This window comes from Microtus oregoni, unplaced genomic scaffold (genome assembly GCF_018167655.1).
Source record: "Microtus oregoni isolate MIOR12 unplaced genomic scaffold, Mior012 000041F_ref0000270, whole genome shotgun sequence".
In the NCBI taxonomy this organism is placed as follows: Eukaryota; Metazoa; Chordata; class Mammalia; order Rodentia; family Cricetidae; genus Microtus; species Microtus oregoni.
In genome coordinates this window covers 16,320,901-16,347,770 of record NW_024543208.1, presented here as the reverse complement: position 1 = coordinate 16,347,770, position 26,870 = coordinate 16,320,901, and the positions used below count along the sequence as shown (strand labels likewise).

Genomic DNA, 26,870 nt, shown 5'->3' with positions numbered 1-26,870 from the left:
TGTCTCTCCCCATTGCATTGTATCTCAGGGTATATGGGCTTCATCCTGGAGCACTCTCTCTCTCTCTCTTTTAGACTCCCCAGCAACACACTCCTTTTGGACCCCTGGGCTTACTGATTGAGCTTGCTGACCTCTGGAAAATCAATGTATGTGGTAGAAGAGGTCCAGGAGACCCAGCTGTGTCTCCTACCTGCTCAGTGCACCTTAGGGAGATTCACCTATGTTTCTAGCTTAGTTCCCCTTTGGGAGCAGCCAGGGACTGGATCAGATGTTGCTAGGCACATTTCCACCACTGGATTCTCTGGTTCCCTGCAGATCTAGGTTCAAGAGTCAGGGTCAAGACAAGGCTCAGTTTAGAAGCAGCCTCTGACCTCATTGTGCCTTACTCAGGCGCCTCTGGGTAGAAGCCTTCTCATGCAAGCTGCAACCAGGCCCCGGCTGGGAGGTTTGTTGTTGTTTGTGGAGCCTGTCTGTTTCCAAGATGTCATTGCTCAGGGAAAACCATCATTCCTCCCAGGGATAAACAAGGCTTCTTATGGCTCATCCCCTAAGTCCAGGGAGGCTGGAGCCACCCATAGCAGGCCCTCTGGGCTCAGTCCCAGGGAGCTGATGCCTCTCTCCCCCCACCCCGCTCCGTCCCACTTTACAGAACCACTAGTGAGCAGAGTGGGGTGGAGGGGGAATGCACTGCCAGCCACCCGGGAAATCAGAAGGTCTGGGCACTAAGGAATGGATGTGTGGAGAGCTGTCAGGTGTACCCTCTACCCCAGTCTGCCCAAGCTGCTGCCACCCAGGCTCCCAACTTAGGGAAATGGGCTGTGTGGTGAGTTACAGGGATTGGAGGAAGGAGCACTCACCATCTGCACTGTGTGTGAGTTACAGGGATTGGAGGGAGGAGCACTCACCCTCTGCGCTGTGTGGTGAGTTACAGGGATTGGAGGGAGGAGCACTCACCCTCTGCACTTTGTGGTGAGTTACAGGGATTAGAGGGAGGGAGGAGCACTCACCCTCTGCGCTGTGTGGTGAGTTACAGGGATTGGAGGGAGGAGCACTCACCCTCTGCACTGTCTGGTGAGTTACAGGGATTGGAGGGAGGAGCACTCACCGTCTGCGCTGTCGTTTGTTGGCATGTTAGCCTTGGTCTGATAACAGAACCTAGAGATAGGTGGCAGAGGGTGAGCGGACATGAAGAGGGACAGAGAAAAGGCTGGGCAGAGCCTCAGAGAGCTGAATATCTGTCTGGAACCTTGAAACAAAACTAGAGGACGTTAGGGAAGGAGCCATAGAGTAGAAGCTGCCATGGATTGTAACTGGTGTCCAGTCAGGACACGAACATTTCCCTGAAGAGACTGTAATTGACAGAGTTCCCAGCTGGTCCAAATAGCAACTTGGTTCTGTTCTTTTTGCCTCTCTTCTTCTGTCCCTCCCCCCTCTACCAATCCATTCTTCCTCCCCCCCTCTACCAATCCCCTTTTCCTCCCCCCTCTACCAATCCCCTCTTCCTTTCCCCCTCTACCAATCCCCTCTTCCTCCCCCCTCTACCAATCCCCTCTTCCTCCCCCCTCTACCAATCCCCTCTTCCTCCCCCTCTACCAATCCCCTCTTCCTCCCCCCTCTACCAATCCCCTCTTCGTCCCCCTCTACCAATCCCCTCTTCCTCCCCCTCTACCAATCCCCTCTTCCTCCCCCCTCTACCAATCCCCTCTTCCTCCCCCCCACCAATCCCCTCTTCCTTCCCCCCTCTACCAATCCCCTCTTCCAATCCCCTCTTCCTCCCCCCTCTACCAATCCCCTCTTCCTCCCCCCTCTACCAATCCCCTCTTCCCCCCTCTACCAATCCCCTCTTCCTCCCCCCTCTACCAATCCCCTCTTCCTCCCCCCTCTACCAATCCCCTCTTCCAATCCCCTCTTCCTCCCCCCTCTACCAATCCCCTCTTCCTCCCCCCTCTACCAATCCCCTCTTCCTCCCCCCCTCTACCAGTCCCCTCTTCCTCCCCCCCTCTACCAATCCCCTCTCTTTTTCTCCCATTCTACTCTCCTTTTTCTGTCAATCCTGTTAATTTCCCTGTGTAACACCCTTTCTGGGTCTTGGAAGCATCAACATAAAAGGCTCTGTCTGGGTAGGTAAGGGGTGGTGAGATGGGTGTGTTGGTGATCTGCTTCGGGTGTCTCCTGGAGCCTCAGTGGAGCTCCCTACAGCAGTGAGGCTGTCTGATCATGCGCATGCATTCCTGTCCACCCTAGTTTTCCCACCTCATTTCTTCAGAGGTACGATTTCTGCCTCTATGTACAGATTACCCTCCAGCCCAGCCACATGCTCCTTCTCATCTCTAGAGGCGGTCTCATGTGACTTATAGGGACTTCAAGGCAGTGGCCTCACTTCACAGTATGTATCCCTCCTGCCTGTGGTTCCACTGGCAGTTGTCAAATGAGATGAGGAGGAATCATGCCTATGGATTCCAGGTCATCTCACGGAAGACCAGATGTCTTGTCTCATAGGTGGCTGTTGCTAAATACAGCCATGGAGATGAGGTGCCTAGGATGGGGGCACTGACACAGAAGGTGATGGGGGGTGCAGGCAGCAGCTTTTTGGAGAGGGTAGTTGGAATGTGTTAGGTGTAGTAAAGGTGGGGAGCTCACGGGGAAGGATCTGCTGTCTCCAGCAGGGAAGACACTGTTGATGGCTCTGTAACTCTAAGCCTGGATCCTTCTAGAGAAGGATGACAAGAACACAGCCCATGAGTCTTCACCAAATGAGCACACCATTCGGGTCAGACAGAAAACATTCTGTCCAGGGCACAAGAAATGTTTCGGCGTGCCCTCCGTCACTGTGGTCCTGTCTCTCTCTGCTTCCTACCATGCGCTTTGGATAAGCGGGGCCTTGAGTCCATGCTCTTTCATGCAGACGACTCAGCAACATGTCTCAAGTTTTATTTTGTTCATTCTATTACTATTTACTGTCTTTCCCTAGATGTGTACCTCAGTTTACCCCTTATTCTATATTTAGCAATGTTGTGAGTAAGTGTTGCAAGGGCTTCCTTGAACGTCTTTTGAAGCTCGTCCATCTTTCTTAGACATTTCTATACTGTACAATAACTGACTCACAGAGCGGTATATAATTAGCTGGGCAGATGCCATCGATTCCCTCGGCGTGGCGCCAGTGCACCGACCTTCAAGCCACATATGACAGCACCTGTTGCCCTTGTCTCTGCAACACTATTCATATCAGATATGGTGATATCTAATTATCTTCTTAATTTACATTTCCTTGATGACTCATTAGGTCGTGGGTCTTTACATATGCTAATTGCTCATTTGGGTAACCGCTGGCAAGTACCTGTTCAAGCCTTTTCCTCACTTTCCTACTGGATCATGTCTTCCCCCTTTCCCCACAGGTTTGTGAGAGCTTAAAAAAATATTCCAGATGTGTGTTCCTTATTGGCTAAACACACTGAGAATATGTTTCCTAGTCTGGGGCTTACCTTCTTATTCTTGTCAGGGAATATTTGAAGAAAAGAGGGTCTCAATTTTAAACAGATTGATCTGTTGCCTTTTTTTTTTTTAAATGGGCTCCAAGTTCAGAAAGAGACCCTGCCTTGATAAATAAAATGGGGGAACAACTGAGGAGACAATAATAATGTCAACTTTGATCGTCCACACACCCACACATGAATGCTCACCCAAAATCATGTGTGTCCACACACATGCACACACTTACATCACACATGTACACATTCAAAATAACAAAAAATATTAATAAGTAAAACCCAATACCATATGAATTCTAGGTGGCATTGGTTACCTCTATCTGTGTACACATCAGTAGGTTTAGTTATCAGAGTTAATGTTATATTGTTTTGAGGATAATTGTCTCGGATGCCGTGGCATGGGTGTGGGCTCACACAAGTCTGTGGAATGGTGTCTCAGGGACACCTTGAGAATAAACTTAGCCTTTTGCGACTAGAGGGGTCTCCGGCCTCGATGGATGGAAGCCTTTCCCTTTGCCCCGGACATTTTTATTTTTTCCATATTCACAGTTAAGCCAGTTGATTTCCATATGCTCAACACAACCTGAATGAAGCTTCCAAAAGTACAGCCAAGTGCAAATTCTCGATTCATTAGGTACCACAGTTTTTCAGGTTTCCTCAAACCAAGTTTTGCATAGGCTTTGCATCCTCGGGAAACTATCAGACAAGATTCAAAACGACGACAAAAGGTATCTGCTAAACCAAGTATGGATTAGGGCTAGGTGCTAACTCTGGAGCCGGGCCAGGGTTAGTTTCTAACTCTCCTGCCAGGCCGGCAGGAATTCTGCTACAGATAATGACAAAGAAGAAAAGTCTATACATTTTCACTATAGATGAAACTTTTTTTTTTAAATTTTCAACCTGTGGTTGGCTTATTCTGCAGACATAAAACCTGCAGATATGGTAGGCCTTCTGAAGTTTTAAAGCGTTTTATGTTACATATTTAGACCTGAAACCCGTCTGAACAGATTTTTCTGCACAGTGTGATGCAGAAGTCCAGATTCATCTCCAGAGGAGATGCTTAACTTATCAAAAAGACAATCCTTTCTCACTGTGAGACATTGTCACCCCTGGGGAAAATCAAGAGAGCCAGATGCAGACCTGTGGCCAGGGGTACTGCGCTCTGGAAGGATGAACACAGCTTTTCAGGTCGATGGGGAGGCATTCTTGAGTGACGGCTCCAGCGCAGGTGCCGAGTGCCTGAGAGAGCATGCGGCTGCAGGCGCGCTGGGAGCTGGGGAGAGGAGATGCCTTAGTGGCCATGTCTGTGGGAAGAGAGAGCACACAAGAGCATCAGCAGATTTAGCCGTCTCTAGGGGTGAGAAGGGTTTGCTCAGGTCTGCGTGAGACTGAGGGGTAAAAGTCCCATGACTGGATACCGGAAGATGGGTTTGGAGCAGACCCAACCAAACCCAGCCCAGCATCACCCCTCCCAGAGAGGGTGCAGTTGGGACTCAGTGGCCTGCCTGAGCCTGTCAAGGTAACCTTGATTTGCATGGCTGCAGCTGAGTCTAACTTACAGTTGTGAATCTCAGGCCTTCCATCACTTCCAATATTAGTCACCAGGGACCCCAGCACCACAGACTCTGAAGATGGAGGGTGGATCTGCTTTTCCTCCTTTTTGGTCCTCACTGTGGCCTAGCCATGCATCAGGTCAAGATCTTACCCCTCTGAGTGGGCAGATCCTAGTCATGCCCAGGAGAGGAGAGGCTTAGCCTAGGTCTCAAAGGAGCCCAAATGACTGAACTCAAGAGAAGGCTAGGGGTATAGGCAGGCCCCATCCTGTGGTTCTGAGGCCTTTGGTACAGGCCTCAGTTTCCTGCCTTGAGCTAAGCAGCTGTAATACTCCTAGGCTGTTTTAAGGAATGAAGTGTGTTTAGTGTTCTGTCCCAGAACTAAATGCAGGGGTGTGAGCTGACTGTCTGTGACGGTGATCCCCACAGGTCTAAGAATATGAATGCCGTGTTTGTAGGTGCTCCCTGAGCACCCGTGATGTGTGAGCTGACAGCGTCTGTGACTGTGATTCCCCACAGGTCTAAGAATATGAATGCGGTGTTTGTAGGTGCTCCCTGAGCACCCATGATGTGTGAGTTGACTGTCTGTGACTGTGATCCCCATAGGTCTAAGAATATGAATGCAGTGTTTATAGGTGCTCCCTGAGCACCCGTGTGCTGGGATGTGGGGACTTGGCGTTTGAGTCACTATGCTTCACATAAAGCAACCCTGCCTTTAAAGCAGGCTGCACATGATCTCAAATGTGCTGGAGATGGGATTCCAACCCTGGTTTGTCCCCCTTCTTCACCACAATGACTTCTGTCCCATCATTTCTAGCTTTCAGAGTGCTCCCGTTCACTAAGTTACTGCTCAGTGAAGTGTAGTTTGGGCTTGGCCCATGGTGCCCACCTGTAAGCAGAGGGTACCACCACGTGCTGCACACTGCTGTGCACTGGCCCTCCATCCTCCTACCCCACTGTGGCACACTAGCTTGGGCACATGGCTAGGAGATGGACGTCAACCCCAGCTTCCCTACCTAGTCTCGGTTGCCAGCCTCAGGACCACAGTTGTATTTGTGCCCTTCCCTGGGTCTTTTTGGCCCAGCAGAGCTTTTTGGTTCCGGGTTGATGAACCTAGCATAGGATGGTATAGGAAAGCCTTATTTGCAGTGGATCTGGGAAGGAACTGGTTTGCGAGGGTCTCTAGGTATGTGGCATTGTAAACCACACTCCTACTTCACTCACATTTGACTCAGATTCCTGCCCTCCTGTGCCCAGTCACTTGGAGCAAGGGCAGGCCCTACCTGTGACATTGCTTGCTATTACCCAGCACAGTTTCTTCTCCATGGGCACTCTGGGGGAATCCTTGGAAGGAGGGAGGAAGAAAGGAAGGAAGTAAAAGCAGTCAGGAAAGACCATGATGGAATATCAGAAAGAGAAGGCTTTGAAGGGCGTGTGTGTGTCTGTGTGTGTGCACATGTATGTGCATGTGTCTCTGTGTGTTTGTGTATACATGTGAGTGCATGCTAATAGCTCTACCGCCTCAGATCCTCCTCCTGTGTGTTCTTGTGAGATGCCCTGGCTGAAGGGCTCTAGGTGGTAACTCCAGGCTCCCTTGCCCGCCTCCCCTGTGCTGTCTTTGTGGTCAGGCAGGCCCTGCTTTGGCTCATGAGGATTGAAGCCCTGGCTCACTTCCTACCCTCACTCCTCAGAGTGGCTCAGCAGATGCCTTCAGAGCCCAGCACATGCCAAGGCCTGCATTAGGCTGCGGAGCCAAAGACCAACAAGATCTACCCCTGCCCTGAAGGTGCCAGGTCTCTAGAGGGAGAGACATGGGGGAAGGACCAGGGCCCTGCCTCAGGGGCATGGAAACTCAGAGGTAGTAAGAGAGGTGGGCAGGGCTCTCAGGAGGGGATGAAAAAGGGATGGGAGGAGATCTGTGCTGCCCCTGGAGACCTTGGAGATCTGGTGGTGGCTTGCGGGGCAAGGTCTAGGTGCACGCAGGAGACAGAACCTTACTCTGAGAACTGTCTGCTTAGCTCTGAAGGGGCAAGGAAGGCGGGCCTAGAAATAGTGGAAATGAATAGCAATGGTGACGGTGGGACTGGGAGTTGTTCACTGAACGCTGCTGCTCACCCACCTCCATGGTCGATCTCCCGGCAACCCTAGGGGGTCAGGACCATTGGCAGCACTCGGAAAATGAACAGATTCAGAGGCCAAGTGACTTGTCCAAGATCAGAAAGCAAATAAGTAGAGGAAATTCTGAGGGGAGAGGGTGAGAAGGCTAGGGCATGGTCCCATGATCCGAGTGCTATTTCACAGTAAGGTCGGTACTCCCCGGCACACCCAAAGCCCAGCCCCGGCAAAGAACAGGGCCTTCTCCAGCAGTCTGTGCTGGAGTCTCCATCCTCTGCCTGCCCTCATTTCCTCCTCCATGAGCCTCACCTGCCTTTCTTGCTACCTCAGCTCCCACAGCCCCTGGGGCAAGGCTGGGGTGGCACGAGGTTGGCCTGGCTCTTCATTCCAGTCTCTCCTCCACAGACCTGGCACCTCTAAGGCAGGCATGTCTTTTGCTGCTGTTTGGCTCCAGTGCCTGGCCCAAGCCTTGGCACATGACTGGGCTCTGTAAGCATTTTCTGAGTTACTCTAGGGGATGGGGGAAAAGGAATGAGCCAGGGCCTTGTCCTGACCACTAGGGAAGTATGACCGGGTCCTGGCATGGAGGTGGAGATCTGACGGAGCTCATAACATCTTTCGGGGCTACAGTTTGGACTTGGAGAGGCACTGGGGAGTCACATGAGAGTTCTAAACAAAGAAGTGGTTAAGTTCAGACTTCCAAAAGACAGTTTTATTCCAGCACAGCACAAAGTATGGCCTGAGGAACCTGCGTTGCCTTTGGGAGGGCCACACAGTTTGGATGGGGTTAACGATGTGGAAAAGTGGAAAGATTCTTTTTCTTAAAAAAAAAAAAATCAATAAGCTTTTTTTCCCTAGCAGTTTGAGGAATTAAGCTGGGAGCGTATCATGTCCTGCTTTGCTGTTTGTCCCCTGGGTTCAGCTTGCTTAAGGTTGCCTGAGGTTTGATGAGGGACCATCCTGAGGATTTGGGGCCTGGGCCCAGGTTTGGGTTGAGGTGGTGGCGGAAGATCCACACCAGAGAATGACATGCAGGACTCTGTGCCACTGGTGGTGGCCTCACACGGGGGCCCCAGGGGAGGAGTGAACTCAGAATGCATCCAGTCAGGGGCACATGACGCTAATGAAGCTGACTGATTTCCAGAAAGTGGTCTCCAGCTCCATCCCTGAGCTGCATGCAGGTGCACCCCCCACTACCACTCCTTTCCAGTAAGGTGTGTGGTATGCCTCCTCTGAGTGAACCTTCCCTGTCCTTTGTGCCACCAGCAAGGGCCTCCTGGTGCCCTGGTCCTCCTCACACAGGATGGAGCCCTTCTTTACGTCTGCAGGCTGTGGAGTGACAGCATGGTGGATGACTGTCCTTCCCTCCAGCCTGTGAGTTCCTCTTGGGACATGGGTGAAAGCCACCTGTGGAGGAGGGTGTTCTCGATGGGGTGGTATGTGATGGAGGTGCGGGGCTAAGATGAGGGACCTGGAACAGGCAGAGTAGCCTGTGATGGAGCCGAGCAGGGCTCAGTGGACCAGTCAGAGGAAGTCTACAGGTAAGTTCCAGGGCAAGCAGTGTTGGAGGTGGTCATGGCTACCATTTACTGGCTACTTAGGTGGCGTCACAGTGTGGAACTCTGGATACATGATACCTAATTTTTCTTAGCAGCATCATGGTTAAGCAGTTCTTCTTCTTCTTCTTCTTCTTCTTCTTCTTCTTCTTCTTCTTCTTCTTCTTCTTCTTCTCCTCCTCCTCCTCCTCCTCCTCCTCCTCCTCTTCCTCCTCCTCCCCCCCCCCCTCCTCCTCCTCCTCCTCCTCCTCCTCCTCCTCTTCCTTCTTCTTTTGGTTTTTCTGTAGTTTTGGAGCCTGTCCTGGAACTAAGTCTTGTAGACCAGGCTGACCTCAAACTCACAGAGATCAGCTTGCCCCTGCTTCCCGAGTGCTGGGATTAAAGGTGTGTGCCACCACTGCCCAGCAATAAAGTTGTTCATAATCCTTTATTATAGCTGAGGAAATAAAGACACAGAACCCCTAAGCCTAGGGTCTCTAAACCAGAAAGAATGAAGCAGGCTCAGTATCCAAAGCTGCCACCAGTGTGAGGGCTTGCTAGCCACTGTCCTCCCAGACTTTGACTGTGCTGCTGAATTGGGGGCTGGAAGACAATGATGTGGAGGGCTAAGCTGGTGGCAAAGGCACTGTTGGGCTCCAGGTTCTGTGTCTAGAAACCAGTCCTAGAGGACGGGCTGAGGCTGGATAGAGGGATCTCGGTATGGGTCAAGTGTCTAAGGTTTGTGGAAGTCAATATGGAGCCAGAGACCCAGAAACTGGAGGCCTATGGACCCAAAGTCCTTAAAGAGACAAGCCAGCACAAAAGTCTGTAGCCTGGCAGGATTTCTGAGGGCCTCCCCGAGTTTTGGAGAGCTTCTTGGCTCCAAGAACACTTTCTGTGGCCTCTTTGCACCATGGCAGAGAAAAACAGGTAGCCAGAGATCCCACAGTTAACAAATGAGGGGGAGAGAACCCCAGTCTCCTTGCTTTCCAACCAGAGCTCGTTCTGAACCCTTCTGACTTGTGAGGGCCACCCTGAGACGGAGGCAAACACCAGCAGTGGGGCTGTGCTGGGAGTGGGCTCCCAGAGCAGGAAGTGGTTTCTGAGGGCATCTGCTATGCCTGGCACACAATGGAGGCAATGAATCATCAGCGTGAGAACCCCAGGTCACCTGTGGGGTCAACAGGGATGGCTCCAAAGTCAGAGGCTGTGTGGTACTGGGCAGATCATCTCCAGCAGCCCACAGCGACCCCTGAAACCTCGTCGCTGGTGGGGTTCCGAGGTCAGCGGCCACAGCTACTATGAGTGGGAGCTCTTGGGCATCATCGATGCCACCCTTCCTCAGCCTGCTACAAGCTCTGGATTACATTTGGGAGAGGATTTGATTAGGCCCTGGGCAATGGCTCCATTTAGAGATCCTGGCTCATTTCCTGTGGCTGCAAGCAGGCGAGACAAAGACAGAATCGACCCTGCTCCAGCCTAGCCAAAGAAGTGATGGATATGGACACTCTGGGTTGGGGGTGGGGATGGGCAGCAGCAGCCTGTGGTGCTTGGGACCTCGTGCCCTGACATACCAGGCAAGTCTCCCTGTGCACCCTCTCTGGATTCTTGTCACCCCAGCCTGCTGCCCTCACATGCCTGTGTCCTGCCCCATGTCCTCCTGGCACTGCTCTGCCCATGTCACTTTCTGACAGGACAGCCCACACCTGCAATTTATCCTGAGACCCGCCTCTTTTGCTCTTTGAATCCCCTCCTGCCATTTAACACTGTAAGCTTCTCTCTAGAGTATGTTCTCTCCTGGGAACACTGGCCTGACCAAACCTGCCCACGGTGGTCACTGTACACACAGATGGTGCCTGGGAGCTTGGCACAGAAGGAAGCATTCCGGGCCCTGTATGCAAAGCACTGACTGTGTGGATGGGCCTTGGGAATGCTCACAGCCTGCTCCCTCTCTCCCTAGACCCCATCTTGTGTGTGAGAGGCCTGGGACAGGAGACAGGAGTCTGCTCCCCATCTCTTACATGAGACCATTCTGTCAGTGCCTCCTGGTCTAGACTGTGTAGCCCAGAACCATCCCTGAAAGCCCTCCCATCCCTCAGGGCAGAGCCCTCTGGGGACAGGCACCCTGCTGCGTCAGCACTTCCCCTCCTGGTTTGGTTTGGTTTGGCCCCAGACTAGGGCTGAGTTGACAGAGGCAGGCTGACTTGCATTTCTGGTTTAGGACTTGTTGCTGCACTTTCCCTAAGGTGCCCTCCCCCTAGGCCCCCAGGAAAGGGGAAATTCACCTGACTCCGCTGTTAGTGGCATTCTGTACTAGGCCTGGAGGGCACCCAGCAGCTGCTTCCTTCACCTTTCTCCAGGACTGTAGGAGGCAGGTGGAGGTTGGGTGATGGCGGAAGTGAGGCAGCGATGGGTGTGTGTTGGGGGGGTACCATGAGCTTGCTGCAGGAGAATTTCCTTTTTCTGATGCAGCGATGGGTTTGGGATCATGCTGCAGTTAGAAGCATATATGCAAAGAGTAAAGCCAGATTTGGGCCCTGGCCCCAGCCTCGCCTCAAAATTGTACAAGGTCGCTTTGGGTCAGTCATTGAGGCGGGACCCTCAGGAATCCTGTCTCTCCCTGGATGGTCTCTCTACTTGGGAACAGCCTGGAAAGGCTGAAGCTCAGCCTGAGTTTTTTGGCATTCTGGAGTAGGAGGCTTGGTACCCATCAAAGACAAACCTTGATTCCGGATGTTTGGTTGTTTCTGCAGTTTTGTAGGGAAGACATGCTTTGAATTCAGAATTTCCCTCTGGATCCGCGGTTAACACTGTGTCCACCATCAGCACACTCCTATTCTGTAGCTCTCTCCGGTGTTTTCTCCTGGTTTGTGACTTACTTGTAGTGGACAGTCCATTTCAAAAGTGGTTAGGGCATTGCTCTGGGGGCTTAGATTCCTTGTCTATCTGATGGCTGGCATGATCTCTGTAGCAAAAGGTCAGAACTCCTATGTTGGGGTACCTTCTGTTGCGGCTCTATACCAGTGTGTTCTGAACATACATTCCCATGTGCTAAAGCTTCCTAGGGTGTGTGTATGTGTGCGTGTTGTTTCCTCTTTCATTAGTTTTGTGTAGATGTGGTTGTTAAAAGAATGAAAACTAGGCTCTAAGTAGGTCTAGCTGCTGCATTCCAAGCTCTTGCGGACAGCCAGGCCTCACCCAGGCCTGAGGCCTGCTTCCCTCTGTGTGTGCCTGCAGCACTGGGGACAGTGAGACTTGACATTCCCTATGTTCTCTGGACACTGCTTCCTCTGAGACTGAAACATCTTACAGTTGTATTAGGGGGCAGTGTCTTTCTTTGCAAATGTATCCTACTGTCAGAAGCCTGTAAGAGTTCGTAGGGCCCCTTCCATTGTGTGTGAGGCAGGAAATGATGCCTTTTATGTCTTTTCCACTCCTCCCTCCCTTCCTTCCTTCCTTCCTCTCTCCCTCCTCCCTCCCTTCCTCCCTCCCTCCCTTCTTCCTTTATTCCTTCCTTTATTCCTTCCTTTTCCTTCCTTCCTTCCTTCCTTCCTTCCTTCCTTCCTTCCTCCCTTCCTCCCTCCCTCCTTTTAAATTTCTGAGGTTATCAGGTGGATAAGCCTTCAGTGAGGTTCTGTGTGCCTGTGGCATCTGATCATTCCAGGTGTTGAACAGAGTTTGAAAGCTCTGATTTTCATCCAGTTGACAGGTTTCAAATATATACATAACATTTAGAGCAAATTCTTGTTTGAATGATTCACTTAGATTCTTGTTTTTTAGTTGTTGTTTCTGGTACAGTGACCCTCTGGTGAGATTCAAGATTGTTCCCCATGCTGAGAACATGGTGGCTTGGGTTTGGTTCTTCTTCATGAAGGTTGAGGCTGTCTGCTGTCCCCTTTACACACAGAGGCAAATAAGGACAGTGATGCTTCCCATGCAGAAGAGAGGGAGTCTGGTCTGGTGTGATCCCCACCTGGGTAGCCAGTATGCTGTACACAGAGCAAACTTCTAGGCAGAAGATCCTACAGCCCAGCTCTGGGAGTCTTGGGCTTCTGTCTGGCTCTCAGACTGACTGTGGGGTTCTGGTATTGGTATCATCAGCTTCTGTGGTGCTGGCTCAGACATAGACTCTGGCATCTCTGAGCCCCTCCTCTGAGCCCCTCCTCTGAGCCCCTCCTCTGAGCCCCTCCTCTGAGCCCCCTCCTCTGAGCCCCTCCTCTGAGCCCCTCCTCTGAGCCCCCTCCTCTGAGCCCCTCCTCTGAGCCCCTCCTCTGAGCCCCTGTCTTCTTCTTTCTGTGCTGCAGATGTTTGAGACAGAGGCAGATGAGAAGGAGATGCCCCTGGACGAGGGGAAGGGTCCAGGTGCCAAGGAGCCTACACCTACCAAAGACGCCCCTCCCAGCCAGGAGCTTCCTCTGGGACAAGACCTCCCACCCAGGAAGGACCCCTCTCCCAGCCAAGAGCTTCCTCTGGGACAAGACCTCCCACCCAGGAAGGACCCCTCTCCCGGCCAGGAGCTTCCTCTGGGACAAGACCTCCCACCCAGCAAGGACCCCTCTTCCAGCCAGGAGCTTCCTGTGGGACAAGACCTCCCACCCAGCAAGGACCCCTCTTCCAGCCAGGAGCTTCCTGTGGGACAAGACCTCCCACCCAGCAAGGACCCCTCTTCCAGCCAGGAGCTTCCTGTGGGACAAGACCTCCCACCCAGCAAGGACCCTTCTACAGGGCAAGAAGCAGCTCCTGGCCCAGAGTCACCACTCAGTAGAGACACAGCTACCTGCCAAGAACCCCCTCAAAACTCAGAAACCTCAAAAAGCAAGGACTCCCCACCATGCCAGGGATCTCCTCCAACCACAGAACTCCCATCTTGCCAGGACCCTCAAGAGCTGCCTGTCATCCTAGAACCCTCTGCTTCAGCCCAGAACTTTCCGTTGTCTCAGGGGTCTCCTCATAGCCAGGGCTCCCCGCCAGATGATGGACAGACCATCAGCTCCGGGGAGCAACCAGCAACCACGGCAGCTGCATCCCCAGCCTCCAGGCCTAACTTTGTGATTCCTGAGGTCCGGCTGGATAGTGCCTACAGCCAACAGGACGGGGCCCATGGGGGCAGCTCTGGTGAGGATGAGGAGGCAGAAGAAGTGGAGGAAGATGAGGAAGAGGACACCAGCGATGACAACTATGGGGACCTTGGCGAGGCCAAACGCAGCAGCCTGATTGAGACTGGCCAAGGTGCTGAGGGGGGCCTCTCATTGCGTGTGCAGAACTCGCTGCGGCGCCGGACGCACAGCGAGGGCAGCCTGCTGCAGGAGACCCGTGGGCCCTGCTTCTCCTCTGACACCACCTTACACTGCTCTGACAGTGAGGGCACCACCTCCACCTGGGCCATCCCTTCACCCCGCACCCTCAAAAAAGAACTGGGTCGTAATGGAGGCTCCATGCACCACCTTTCCCTGTTCTTCACTGGGCACAGGAAGGTAAGAAGAGGAGCTGGGAGGAGGGCAGGCGATGGGGATGGGGAGGGCGATTCCGGCAGCTGTGGGAAGGCCTCGGGGTACCAAGAAGGAGAAGCCATATGCTCAGGTGTTCTGTTTCCCAGATCAGTTGTCTGGTGGTCCCCACCGAAGACAGAGAAGGTGTGGTTTGGCCCAGAACATTGTGCATTTGGGTTTAAAGGTTCGAGATAGTAGCTGGAAAAATAAAGTATTACAGGGCTGTTGTCAGGAGACGGCTGTGGGTGAAGCTCTTGATTGGTTCCACAGTACCCACATTAGCTAGGTAAGGGAATGCACCTCTGCAATCCCAATGTTCCTAAGGCATGATGGGTACTCTCAGGTCATCTAGATTGGTACCAGCAGCAAACAGTGAAAAAGACCCTGACTCAAACAAGGCAGAAGGCAAGGACCGATGCCCAGGGTTATCTCCTAACCTCCACACATACCCCGCCGCCCCCACCTCCAAAGAAATATTACGATTTTGATCTGGTCCAGGCCTAGCCAGACTAGAAATCTATTAGCTAACGACAAAGGCGGCCCATGTTTATTCTAAGCAATTCACACCAACACATTAATCCGCTCAATAGCTCTGTGCACTAGAGAGTATTTTGTGCCCAATTCACAGATGAAAAATCTGAGTCCCAGAGAGGTTCTATGACTTGACCCAGATCACATAGCTTACAAGTGTCTGAACCAGAATCAGAACCTGATTCCAAGACCAGAACTCTTAAGAACTCTGCTCTTTGCCTTGTGCAGATGTTTATAAACAGGCCAATCAGTGTTTACGGTTTTCTGCTCTACCCTCTGCTCAGTGCCACAGCAGAGGCTGCAGAAGTGGCGCAGGTGGGGGTGGGGTGGTGATGTCAGCTGGGGAAGAGAAAGAAAGAGCTTTCTGCGTGGGCTGGGTACTTGGCCTAATGGAATAAACCGCACTGTAGCCTCTATGTCCAGCAGCCAGTGTGAGCCCAAGTTCTATTCCTTCCCTGTAGTGTGGCCTTGAGTGAGTCACCAGCTCCTCTGAGACCCGCTCTTCTTCCCTGAGAAGTAGGACTTCCTACCTCTGTGTCTCTGAGTGGTAAGGATGAACTGCAGAGCCTGGGCCTGAGGACGTGGCTGATGCCACACTTTGGAAGAAGCCCTCAGGGAGTCCTGCTTCTGCTTCTTTACTTGAAGTGCATCTGCAATGCTAAATAAAGTGTTGTCATGACAACCGCAGGAGGCTAGGCGGGAGCACCAACACTCAGAAATCTGAAAGTTTAGGAGAGACCCCAGGGCCTGGGACCATTGAGAAAACCTAGAAAAAGTTGCCCCCATTAGGGCCTGGAAGGTCAAATACATTTAGGATAAACTGAGGATAAGGTTAGAACAAGGTACCCCTGAAGCACAGACAGACACATGGCAGACATACCTACCTCCAGTCCCAGCCATGGCAGACATTACTAATGAATTCCAATTTACTGTGACACCAAGTTGGGATATGGCCTCCAAAGCCTTCTTAGCCAGGCTTGGTGGTGCACGCCTTTAATCCCAGCACCAGGGAGGCAGAGGCAGGTAGACCTCTGTGAGTTTGAGGCCAGCCTGGTCTACAGAGCAAGTTCTAGAACAGCTGGGGCTGTTACACAGAGAAACCCTGTCTCAAAAAACAAAACAAAACAAAACCAACCAACACCAAACAAAAAACTAAAACCAAACCAAAGCGTTCTCAGCTTTGTAAGCACCAGCAATACTATAGACGTGGGATTTGCAGGAGGGTGGTCAGGCCATTAGGACTGTGAGCTTTGGGTCTGTGAGTTCCCAGAGAGGTTGTCACCTTGTGACTTCTCAGTTCAGCTCTCTGGAGTCAGAACTTCCAAGGCTGAATGCTCCGGGGATTGTGATACTTGCCAAAGCTTGGTGGCCACCACTACCATCTCAGGCCAGTCCTTGAGGCAGCTGCTGCAGGCAAGAAATAATATCTCAGGCCCACGCAGATACTGGCTACCCTTCTCTAGAGAGCTGAGGACCAAAGACCTCCCTATCCTGACTCCCACTAACCCCTCCTTTCTTCCACCATCCTTGCTCCAACACAAACATTTATATACTGAGAAGTTCATACACGTTCATGTATGCACTCCAGCTTGCCGCTTAGTCCGGGTGACCTCAGTTCCCGGGGTCTCTCTGTACCAGCTCCCTCCAGCCTCAACTTAGTGTTGCCCAAGGTTCCCACTGGCATCTCCCCATCTCCACCCCCACATCCCCACCCCTGTCACTTCCTTCCTGCCACTTCCTTTCTCAGGCCCGAGTGACAGAACTGCCAGGGCCCTCAGAGGCTATTTCTAGTCTGTGGGGGCCACTCTACCATGCGGCTTCCACTCTCTAAGTTCTGAGCATTCATCGTTCCTGCCTTCCAGCTTCAGTCAGAAACCCATCCAGGGCAGGGAGATAGATGTGAAGCCCGGACTAAACAAGTCCCTAGTGGAACAGCCTTTGTAGCTAGCGGAGGGCCTTGGGCTAGTCCTTGCCGTCTCTGAGCCTGCTTCCTCGCTGGAGTAGTTATGGGGCTAATACTGCAGAGGGTTTCTGGGAGGCTTCAGTAGCTGGGCTGGGAGCTCAAGCTAGGATCTGGCACTCTGCTCCCAGTGGGTCCTCTGTGAATAGCTGTCTTGTCGCTGAGGTGCTTCAAGCATGGCAACCAGTTTTTGGTTGTTGTTTTGTTTTTCGAGATAGGGTTTCTCCGTGTAGCTCCGCTGTACTGAAACTCACTCTGTAGACCAGGCTGGCTTTGAGCTTTGTGAGTGCTGGGATTACAGGTGTGGACCACCGCCACCACCAGGCTCAGCAGTTTTCCTCACAGTACTCCACAGCCTGGCGAATTCTTCTTCTGAGGTGTAACCCAAGCTGACCTTGTACTTGTGACACTTCTCCTGCCTCACCCTCTCAGGGGCAAGGATCACAGGCCTGAGCTACCACACCTAGTGTACCTAGTGGCCTACACTAGTGTTCTTCTTTGTGGGAGGAGCAGAAACTCTTTTGTCCCAAGCCACGTGGTGAGTCCTGTGACTCTGCCCCTGGGCCCTGTAGCCTCCTGCTGATTTCTACCCTCCCAGCTTGGGTCTGGCTCCCTAGAGTGAAGTCAGTTGTGGAGACAGGTAAACCCATTCCAATCTCAGGTCTGTCTCCTCCCTGACTCTGAAACCTTGGACAAGTCTCTTCTTGAAGCACCAGGGACTGGGAACGCTTCCAGGATGTTGACAGTCATAAGTCAGAGAGAGCGAAAGTCCCAGCACAGCACAGTGCCAGACAGGCCAGGCAGAGCTGCTGGGATCCTAGGCTGTGTGACTCTGAGCACAGCCACCTGCTACAGGGTAGCAGTCACATCCTGGTCTCTGTCCACTTCTGCTATCCTGCCCGGGTGTCCTGAGTGAATTCTGCCGTGAATTCATGCCTTAGAACCACACACTTCTTACAGGCTGCCTGCTTGACCTGGCGGCTTCATGGGTGCCCATTGAGGTCCAGAGAGTGGGGGAAACCAGGAGCTCTCTGGTGGATCATTCCATGCTGGCTTATGGCGCCCCCTGCTGCCGAAACCCTGGAGGCCCAGCACGGTGGTGCAGAGGAGCCCCCCTCTAGGCAATTCTGTGTGGGAGCCCAGGAGTTATCACTGACTTCAGCCTTGTCTGGCTGTTATTTGACATTGAGGAAAACACAGGTGATGGCCCTTCCCTGGCTCTGCTTCCTTCCTGCCCCCTTGCAGGGGCTGTTGTGGCTCCGGCCAAGGTCAGACAAAAGAACTCTAAAATGCTCTTCATCTCCAGGGTGGGATAACACTTTCTGTTTTCAAAAAGCCTAAAGATGCTCCCTATGTCTAGATAAGTTTCGTGTATAGACTAGTCTTGTCACATGGTCACACAGGACCCAGCTCATCAGTCACACAACCCCGAGAGTCAGGACAGGACCAAGAGGGGAAATCATCTGGGGCCTTGCTCATAAAGAAGCCTCAAACTCCACTGGGCTTTGATGCCAGGCCCCAAATTCTCTGCATCTTGCCAGCTTAAAGAGCCCAGGCAAGTAATGTTGTTCTGGGCCTCAGTTTCCCCAGATGCAAGCTTGGAAAAATGTAGTAAATGGTGCTTGGAATTGTGAGGATTACACCTGCTCCTCTATGTCTACAGAGAGCACAGTGCCGGGTCCGTAACATTTGCAAGGAGTAATGAGCATCGACCACTCCATGTCCCCACCCCTGGCCACTGTTGACTCACAGCAGCCCAACGGAGGGGGGTCCAGTTGTGACCCTCATTTTACCAATAAAGGAAACAGACGCGGCAAGCAGATGGAACACAGTTAAGGTCAATTAGCTAATATGTGATTGAACTAAGATTCAAATCCAGGCTCTTTAGAAGCTACACTCTTAATCATGACTATAATCACAGTGGTAATGACAGTAGGAATTATAGTTATTATTCCGAGAGACTGTGGAGCGCCTGGTCCCAGTGGTGGCAGGGTGAGGCCAGGCAGGCTTTGGGGATGGAAGGGCCAGTGACTCTGGGCTCACTTCTGTTACCTTTTGGCAGGGCAGGGTCATGGAGGAAGGGTAGGAACGGGTGGAAGGAGCTGCCCTTTTGAAAGCTTTCCCTTGGACGGTCTTGCTACAGCTGGAGGAAGAGGACCTTGGGGTTCATGCTGGCACCTCCAAAGACCCAAGGCTGCTGCTTAAATTTGCTGGGCATATTTAAGAACCACCAGGGCAGGGAGAGTTCCTGCCTTAGCACCACCACCCTCCAGCGCACTCCCAACTTTGTGCCCAGGTTTCTAGTTGCCTGAAAGCTGACAGCCTACTGGTCCCTACTGAAGGTGACCCCACCCCACCTCCAGTAGTGGAAGGAAAGAGCCCATTTCCCAGCAGTACAGAGACTGGGGGTGGTGACTAGTGGGAGTGGTCCCCAGGCCCATTGTGTGGGGCTGATAAAGTGCGGAAGCCGAGGTCAGAATGGGAGGAAACCCAGCTCCCTGGGCCCTTTCCCACGGGTGGGGGCTCCAAGCACCGCTGAGCTAGGCTAGTGCAAGGGCAGCCTGCCTCTGTGGGACAGCGGAAGTGACATCAGGCTGTCGAGCTGGTGCGGGTACCATGGGCACTAAAACTGGTGACCCAGACTTCATCCTGGTGAATCTTCTCCGTTTTGGTGGGTAGCTGACACTCGCCTCTGATGGCATCAAAACAACTGAAAAACTTTCCAAGTTGGGAGAAGCAGCATATGTGCTCAGGGCTGGCTCCATACCACATGGGTGTGTCGGTGTGTCGTCCATCCCCCTCCCCCCCCGAGACACAGACAGACACACACACACACACACACACACACACACACACACACACACACACACACACGAGTTTACCGCTCTGGTGTGGCAACTGACCCAGGAAGGAGGTGGCCTTGCCTGAGCCTCCCTTGAAAACAGTCATCTTGGTACTTGAGTGTCTGCGCCCTCTGGTGGACAGGCCTGGACTTATATAGGCTTATTCTTAAATGCTCTGTGTTTGGGCAAGGGACAGTGAGCTTCTGTTTACTCATGGACTTACTAAGAGGCTTAATGAGAGAAGCTAGAGGAAGGGTATGAGGCGAGGAGGACGTGGAGAACACAAGGAACGAGGCCCTCTCGTGCAGGAGGCAGAGTCCAGGCAAATTCAGGGAGCTGGGACTGTAGACTATGCAGGCTGCAGTAGACATAGGGAGGAAATTTGCTGCCCTGGATCCAACGGCCGTGAGGACGCCTAGGTGCGTTTTCCCAGTCTGCATCCTTCTTCTCGGATGTATTTGTGTGCTTCATATGACCATGCTGGCCATATGAAGGCAACCAGTCTGACTGAGGCTTCCTCCGGGAAACTAGGATCCAAGCTGAGGAGGGTTCAGACAAGTTATATTGGGTGTGATGGGGACATTAAAAAGATAGAGAGGCCACAAAAGACTTCCTGGTGACAGTGGCCTCTTAGCTGGATGAGGTCTCTCAATCTAGGTCTTACCTAAGCTGGATCTCAGAGAAAGGAGGGACAGGAGAGTCACCAAAGAATGGGGACGTCAAACCAACTCTCTTGGGCATGGGGCAGCGGAGGAGGCCTCTACAACAGGTGCCAGACTAGCTGACAGTGTGGCATCTGGTGTCAACATGGAACTTGTGCCGTGATGAAGACTCAGCTGTGTGACAGGATTTGGATGCTATCCCAAGAGCGCTAGGGAGCCCTGGAGTGCTTTGAGGTGAAGGGGATGCTCTCAGTCTCCATGAGTGTCCTGAGCTAGCGTCAGGGTTGTGGAAATGCTCACCTGGCAGCCAGGATGCCTGAGCCATGCTGTGCTTCTCCCAAGCAAACCAGGAAGAAGCTGCCAGCATGATCTGGGAGCTCTGCCAGGGATGGACACGCTGCCGGAGTCCTGTGTCCTGAGTCTGAGCAGCAGCCCCTGGATCCGCACACAGCACCGTATCTCTGTTTTCTCTGCAGATGAGTGGGACTGACCTTGGGGATGATGATGAAGCCTCCCGGAAGAGAAAGAGCAAAAACATGTAGGTTGGAAAGATCCTGATCATTATCCCTTACCTAGGAAGTCTCCTGCCATCTCTCTCATCTACCCCATACTACTCACCTGGATTGGGGGGGGGGGCTGGATTGCACCCAGCCCCACCCCCTCCCCTTGACAGATACTAAGAAGCAGTGAGATATTGAATGTCCAGGGCGAAACATCAGGACAGTGAGCATTTATTTTCTCAGAGATAGGCAGGAACTAAGTAGCCTTGGCCTGACCTGGCCTCCGAGCCAAAAAATGATGTAGAAAAGTCCTTGATACACAAAGAGCTGAACTGACAGTTCCTGAATATTAACAGTGCATGGCCAGCAGGGGACACTGTCGGTCCAGCTACGATATACCATCCTCTAAGCTTTCTGGTCAGGCTGCCCAGGCTCTATTTCTGGTGCCAGTTAACAAGGTCTCTGGGTTGTTGAGGATGGTGTGTGTGTGTGTGTGTGTGTGTGTGTGTGTGTGTGTGTCTGCGCGCGCGCACATATGCCTGCTCTCACTAGGTTTCTCAGGCCCTGGAGACTGGAGGAGCAGAGTTGCAGGGAGTGATCTGTGGGGTCATGACCCCCAGAGGGAGGCCACCTTCCCTCCAGGTTCACTAGCATCCACATATCAGAAGGAATTGAAACTGGGGGAAGAGGATGGAGTCTTCCCTAGCACACAGACCTTGGCTGGAGCCCCCGCTGGTCTGTGAGCCCATTTTGTCCAGCTTCCATGCCCTCTCCTGTTTTTAGTAACAGCAGTGGACTTCTCTCAGTCTTCAGCCAGAGACAGCAATTGTCTGCACGGACACACCCCACTTAGCTGTAGTTTGTGGGGGTGAGGGTGGAGGGGGCCAGATACCCATTCACTACCAGAGCTGCTGTGGGGGTATCTCGGAAAACATTGGGTGGTGCTGGAGGGTGGAACTCCCCAGACACACTCCCCCAGTCTCCTGTCAAAGTAGGTGTGGTCACAAAACTAAATATGCATAGAAGTTAAGTAAACCATCAAAAATTCTTCATCTCTCCTTTCCCCAATTTTATAGTATTTACACTTTAGGTTGTTGAAGCTTAGAACACCTGAGAGTTTTGGGACCTCTTCTATGTTAATGGATGCCCCTCTCTGATGCCAGCAACAAGCTTGCAGGAGCTGGCAGGGAATCACAAACTAGGGGTGTGAAATTGAACAATGGGTTTTTAACCCCTTTTTTACCAACAGCTTCCTGAAGGCTAAAATCTGCCTCTGGGAGGAGCAGCCAGGCTAAAAATAGTCAGTCCTGCCACCCTGGTGGGCAGAGTCTCCTTCCCTCCTGCTTTCCTGCCCAGCAATTTGCTGACCTCCCCCCAGTTGCCGTGGTAACAGGGGGTGGGTCCCAAATAACTGGGTCTGGCTTTCTGCCTGGGGCTGGCCCCAGGGGCTGTCCTTTGCAAACACATGCCCCTTTCACGCAGCCTCTCAGGGTTGGCTAGGAGGACTGTTTTTCTCTGCTTCCCCCTCTGGTCCCTCCCATTTCCTGGCTCCGCCTGTCTGAGTCCCAGCCGGACTTGTGCCTGGAGTCCAGTCATCCCCGCCAGGATTCCAGAGAGAGAGAGAGAAAGAGAGAGAGAGAGAGGGAGAGGGAGAGAGAGAGAGAGAGAGAGAGAGAGAGAGAGAGAGAGAGAGAGAGAGATTCAGCCCTCTGCAGTCTGCACGTTTGCCTGGAAGCCTAGAAACCCCGTGGGAGGCAGGAGCCTGAGGGGGCGCACTTCACATCATCCTGAGTCTCAAGGTGGGGGACTCTTGGGAGATGCTCCGAGGCATGTACCTCACGCGCAATGGGAACCTACAGAGGCGGCATACCATGAAGGAGTAGGTGCCCCTCACTCCAGTTTGCAGCCTGCTGCACCCCAAGTTTGCAGAGATTATGTGTGCCAAACTGATTAGCCCTCTTCTCTGTTTCTGCCCCCAGAGCCAAGGACATGAAGAATAAGCTGGCTATCTTCAGGAGGCGGAATGAATCTCCGGGGGCCCAGCCAGCCGGCAAGACAGACAAGACAACGAAGTCCTTCAAGTAGGTACCCTCTGCCATCCTGGGACTCTGGTGATCACTGACTTTTAAAGAGAAGGATTGGACAGTGGGTTTGGGGAAGAGGCTTTGTTCACTGGATCCTACTATAAGGTGAGGGAAACTGTTGTTTTGGGGAGCCTGGTACCCAGCAAACAACCCCTTCTAGAAACTGCTGCTCTGGGAAGAAGGCCAGGCAGAGGTTGTAGGAGCTGGAAGTAGAGTTAGCTTCCCAGCCAGAGGACCTTATGCATTCCTACCCTCACCCCTCAGGCCTACCTCGGAGGAAGCCCTCAAATGGAGCGAGTCCCTGGAGAAACTGCTGCTTCACAAATGTGAGTAGGGACCGGCCACTCTGCCTCCCTCTTGCCTTCTTATCACCCCACCCTCTTCCCATAACTCAGCCTAGAGAGTGCCCCCCAGAAGTGCCTTCATTGTCTCCTCGTCCCAGTCAGGTGTCGTTCTTGTTAGACAACAGCAGGGCACACACTAGGACCCTTAGTTTGGCCTTTGGGTTGGCTCCTGCCAGCCTCTCCCTGCCTGTGGCAACTGGCCCTGCCTGCCAGAGGCTATTGGGACCTGTGTGCTCAGACCATTTTCTCAGAATAAGGGCAAACATTTTCATGTACTGAGGGTTCACACTGGGCTGAGCATGCCTGCCACCTCTGGGGCAGGATCCCTCTGGATCTCTCATGACTTGAGGAGATGGTTTGGTTATCCTTATTTTACAGAGGCAGACCCTGAGGCGTAGGTAGGGGTAAGTCAGCCAAGGCTCCAAACAAGACATTCCCAGGGCTGGGACCATGTCCCAGGGCTCTGTTGTTCTCCAGGGCTGGGGACTCTCGCTAAGTTCCCAGCATGTCCACTCTCAAGGTTCTTGGAAGGGGGCACAGTGTGGGGAGGGACTAAAGGCAGGCAAGGCTGGCTGTGCCTCTCACCCTGGCCTGGTCTTCTCACAGATGGCTTAGAAGTGTTCCAGGCCTTCCTTCGCACTGAGTTCAGTGAGGAGAACCTGGAGTTCTGGCTAGCTTGCGAGGACTTCAAGAAGGTCAAATCACAGTCCAAGATGGCAGCCAAAGCCAAGAAGATCTTTGCTGAATTCATTGCGATCCAGGCTTGCAAGGAGGTAAGACTTTAGGCTGTGACCTTGGGTCTTCAGTCCCCCCTGCCCAAGAGCCTTTCTGCTGCTAGGAGGCAGCCAGCAGCTCAGGAAGGGAGGAGGCCGGAGGGACCTTTAGTGTCTAGTTTGCCAGGTGGACTAGAGAACAGGATGGTAGCCCATAGCAGAAATGGCCTGGCTTGGCACTGCTGTGTGCCAGGCATATGCTGGGCTCTTTATGTATGAATGACCATGTTTAGTTTTATGATGGCCTTTCAAGCAACTCTGAATGTTATCCTCATTTTAAAAACGCAGAGTCTGGGCTTGGGTAACTGCTCAGTTGGTCAAGTGCTTGCCTTGAAAGCATAAAGGCCCAAATGGTACCCGCGGAACCCATACGACAAACAACCAGGTATTGTCAGGAGCAGACAGGATGGCTTGCTGGCTAACAGTGAGCGCCAGTTCCATGAGAGATCCCATCTTCCCCAAGGAAAGGTGGATGGCATCTGAGGAACTGCCACATGCAAGCGTGCACACAAACACCCAGAGTCACACACAAAGTGAAGAGGGTCTTAGAGAGCCTGCCAAGACGTCGTTCCTGCCAAGTGCCCGCTCTGTGTAGGCATTCAGGCGTGGTCCTCACAGGTCTGAGGAAAGCACCATCTAGCCTGCATGTAGAAAAACTGAGGGACAAGATCCCTGAGTGCTTACCTCAAGGCTGCTAGCCCGTGAATCTCATAAATTCTGCTACTCAGACTGAACCAGGTCTTGGGTCCCTTTGTAATGTCACATGGTATAGAAGAGGCTGCAGTGGCCACACTGTTTCCCTGGTACTTGGCCTCCAGACGAGCATGTTCCCTGACCATGTTCCTCTGTGACTCCTCAGGTAAACCTGGACTCATACACACGGGAACACACCAAAGACAACTTGCAGAGTGTCACCCGAGGTTGCTTTGACCTGGCGCAAAAACGCATCTTTGGTCTCATGGAAAAGGACTCATACCCTCGCTTCCTCCGCTCTGACCTCTACCTGGATCTCATTAACCAGAAGAAGATGAGTCCCCCACTCTAAGGACCACTAGTATCCAGCTCAGTGTTCACACCAAGCGGAGCGGGCTCCCTGCCCGCCCGCATCCCTCCCCTGTGACGGAGGGGGCAAGCGAGTCCCCGGAGGCTGTGTCTCGAGACAGAGAGATGGACATTTGGATTCGAGGCCTGGACTGAGAGAGACCCAGGCCCCTACAGGAGTAGGAGGACAGGTTGCATCAGGTCCTTAATGCCCCGGTACGAGGGGACCAAGGGCCCTGGCAGGTCAGGGGCCCTGGCGGCCAGATCAGGAGCTGTGGCTCCATGCTTTGGAGATCTGGAGACTTCACACTGACCAAGTTCCTTAGAGAACTGGCTGTGCGGGAAGGGGACAGGAGGCCCAGGCCTGGGCTCTGGCCATCCTGAGGGCTGTTGGGGCTCACAGCTCAGATCCTCCCCAACTGAATTTTATTTATTTAAACCGTAGTTGGATGCTTGGCACATGAACTGTAATAGGAGACCCTCTCCCTGTCGGTTTCCTTAACTTACAAGTGCAATATCTTAACCAATGCCTTGTTATCGCCACCTGTAGGGGTGGCCTTCATCCTACAGTTTCAGGGCATCTGCTGGTCCCAGGAACCAGTGGTGGCAGCTGGGCCTTCTAGATTGACAAAGCCTTGGGGGAGGGGGTGCTGCAGAAATCTGGCACCCTCTAGGTAGGTGTCCCTCAAGAGATCTGGGAAGGCATAGTACCCTCTGGCCACAGAGTAACGAGTGCTGGAACAAATAAACGGCCTGTGTTATTCTCATTCTTGGTCTTCTCTGTGTGTTCCTGGTCTGGAGACTTCATGGTGGCTGAGCTGGGAGACCTGTTATCCCCACAGCTCCTTTCTTGCTACCACCTGTTGACCACCCTGAAGACAGAGACTACTTCACCCGGCAGGGTGCTTCTTTGGGTGGGCTACATGGTGGGCTACATGCCTCTGGGGATCTTGGCATCTTTCCTTGCTTTTCTCAGATGAGGACAGTGAAACGGTGACTTGGGTAAGGTCCTTAAGCAGCAGGTAACAGACAGTCTAACCAAGTGAAGCCTGATTGGCCCTGGGATGGCAGCTCAGCAGGGTGCCCTAGCTGCCTGTGCGGCCTTGTCCATCCATCTGGCCCTGCCATATTAATGGAATGTTCAGGTGCCCTGGGATGGATTAGAGAGAGGTGAATAGGGCCAGAGTCTCAGGTGGGGTGGCGGCAGGCTCACAGGGGTCTCTAACAGAAGGAAGAGGAGAAGAGGTACAGAAAGTAGGACTCCAGAGTTCCTCTGAGTCTCTTTCTTTGTGTCTTGTGTAAAAAGATACAAATGTAGAAAAAGCCTGCTAGAAAGGAATACAGGGCAGCAGAGGGCCTGGCTCTGGAGCCAAGGTGATACCCAGGCAGGCCCCGAAGCCTACATATACGGCTTCATGAGGCTCAGATGAATCTCGATAGAACTGGCATATGAAAGTCTGGACAAAATCCCCTACACCCTTTTCGTGCCTGGAGTGCTGGGCTCAGGTCTGTCCTGCCGGGATGCACAGGGAGGAGATCAGAGCTGGTAATCTCCATCAGTAAGCTTGGGATCCAAGCCATATGGGATGCCTGGGCAGACATGTGTTGGAGAGGGCCCACGGTCCTACTCCCGTTGCCAGGAGTGTGTGAGCCGAGCACCTGACTTGGACTCCTGCAAAGGCTACACCTTGGGCTTGTCTTGGAAAGATCTTTGGGACTTCCCTTTTAGACACTATTCGAATCAGGTGTGGTTATCCTGTCTCCGAAGGCTGTGTTGGTGGATGATACAGTCTCAGGTTTGAAGCCTGCTGTTGGTATTGTCCCACTCTGTGATGCTGGCCTGTCACCGTGGGGCCCTGGCCCATGCGTGTTAGTAGACATGTTGCTCCTCCTGGAGAGTGCTGGGTCTTCTTTCCTTTCCCACCATGGAGCCTCACTATGGCTGACTACTT

General features: G+C 52.7%; 1 protein-coding gene across 9 annotated transcripts in view; it reads left to right on the top strand.

The window, feature by feature from the left end:
- The window catches only part of Rgs3 (regulator of G protein signaling 3), a 130,640-nt gene extending 104,965 nt beyond the window's left edge, over positions 1-25,675 (top strand). For 8 of the 9 annotated variants that reach the window (XM_041632375.1, XM_041632373.1, XM_041632376.1 and 5 more), the window contains 6 exons: positions 12,996-14,165; positions 20,653-20,714; positions 22,656-22,757; positions 23,025-23,086; positions 23,711-23,877; positions 24,737-25,675. In XM_041632375.1, coding sequence (XP_041488309.1) covers positions 12,996-14,165; positions 20,653-20,714; positions 22,656-22,757; positions 23,025-23,086; positions 23,711-23,877; positions 24,737-24,922 — 1,749 coding nt within the window. In that variant the 3' untranslated portion in view covers positions 24,923-25,675. Of the gene's footprint in view, positions 1-12,995; positions 14,166-20,652; positions 20,715-22,354; positions 22,556-22,655; positions 22,758-23,024; positions 23,087-23,710; positions 23,878-24,736 lie in introns of those variants that run through there. The other variant, XM_041632384.1, reaches the window with a different exon arrangement.
- Positions 25,676-26,870: the final 1,195 nt, after the last annotated feature.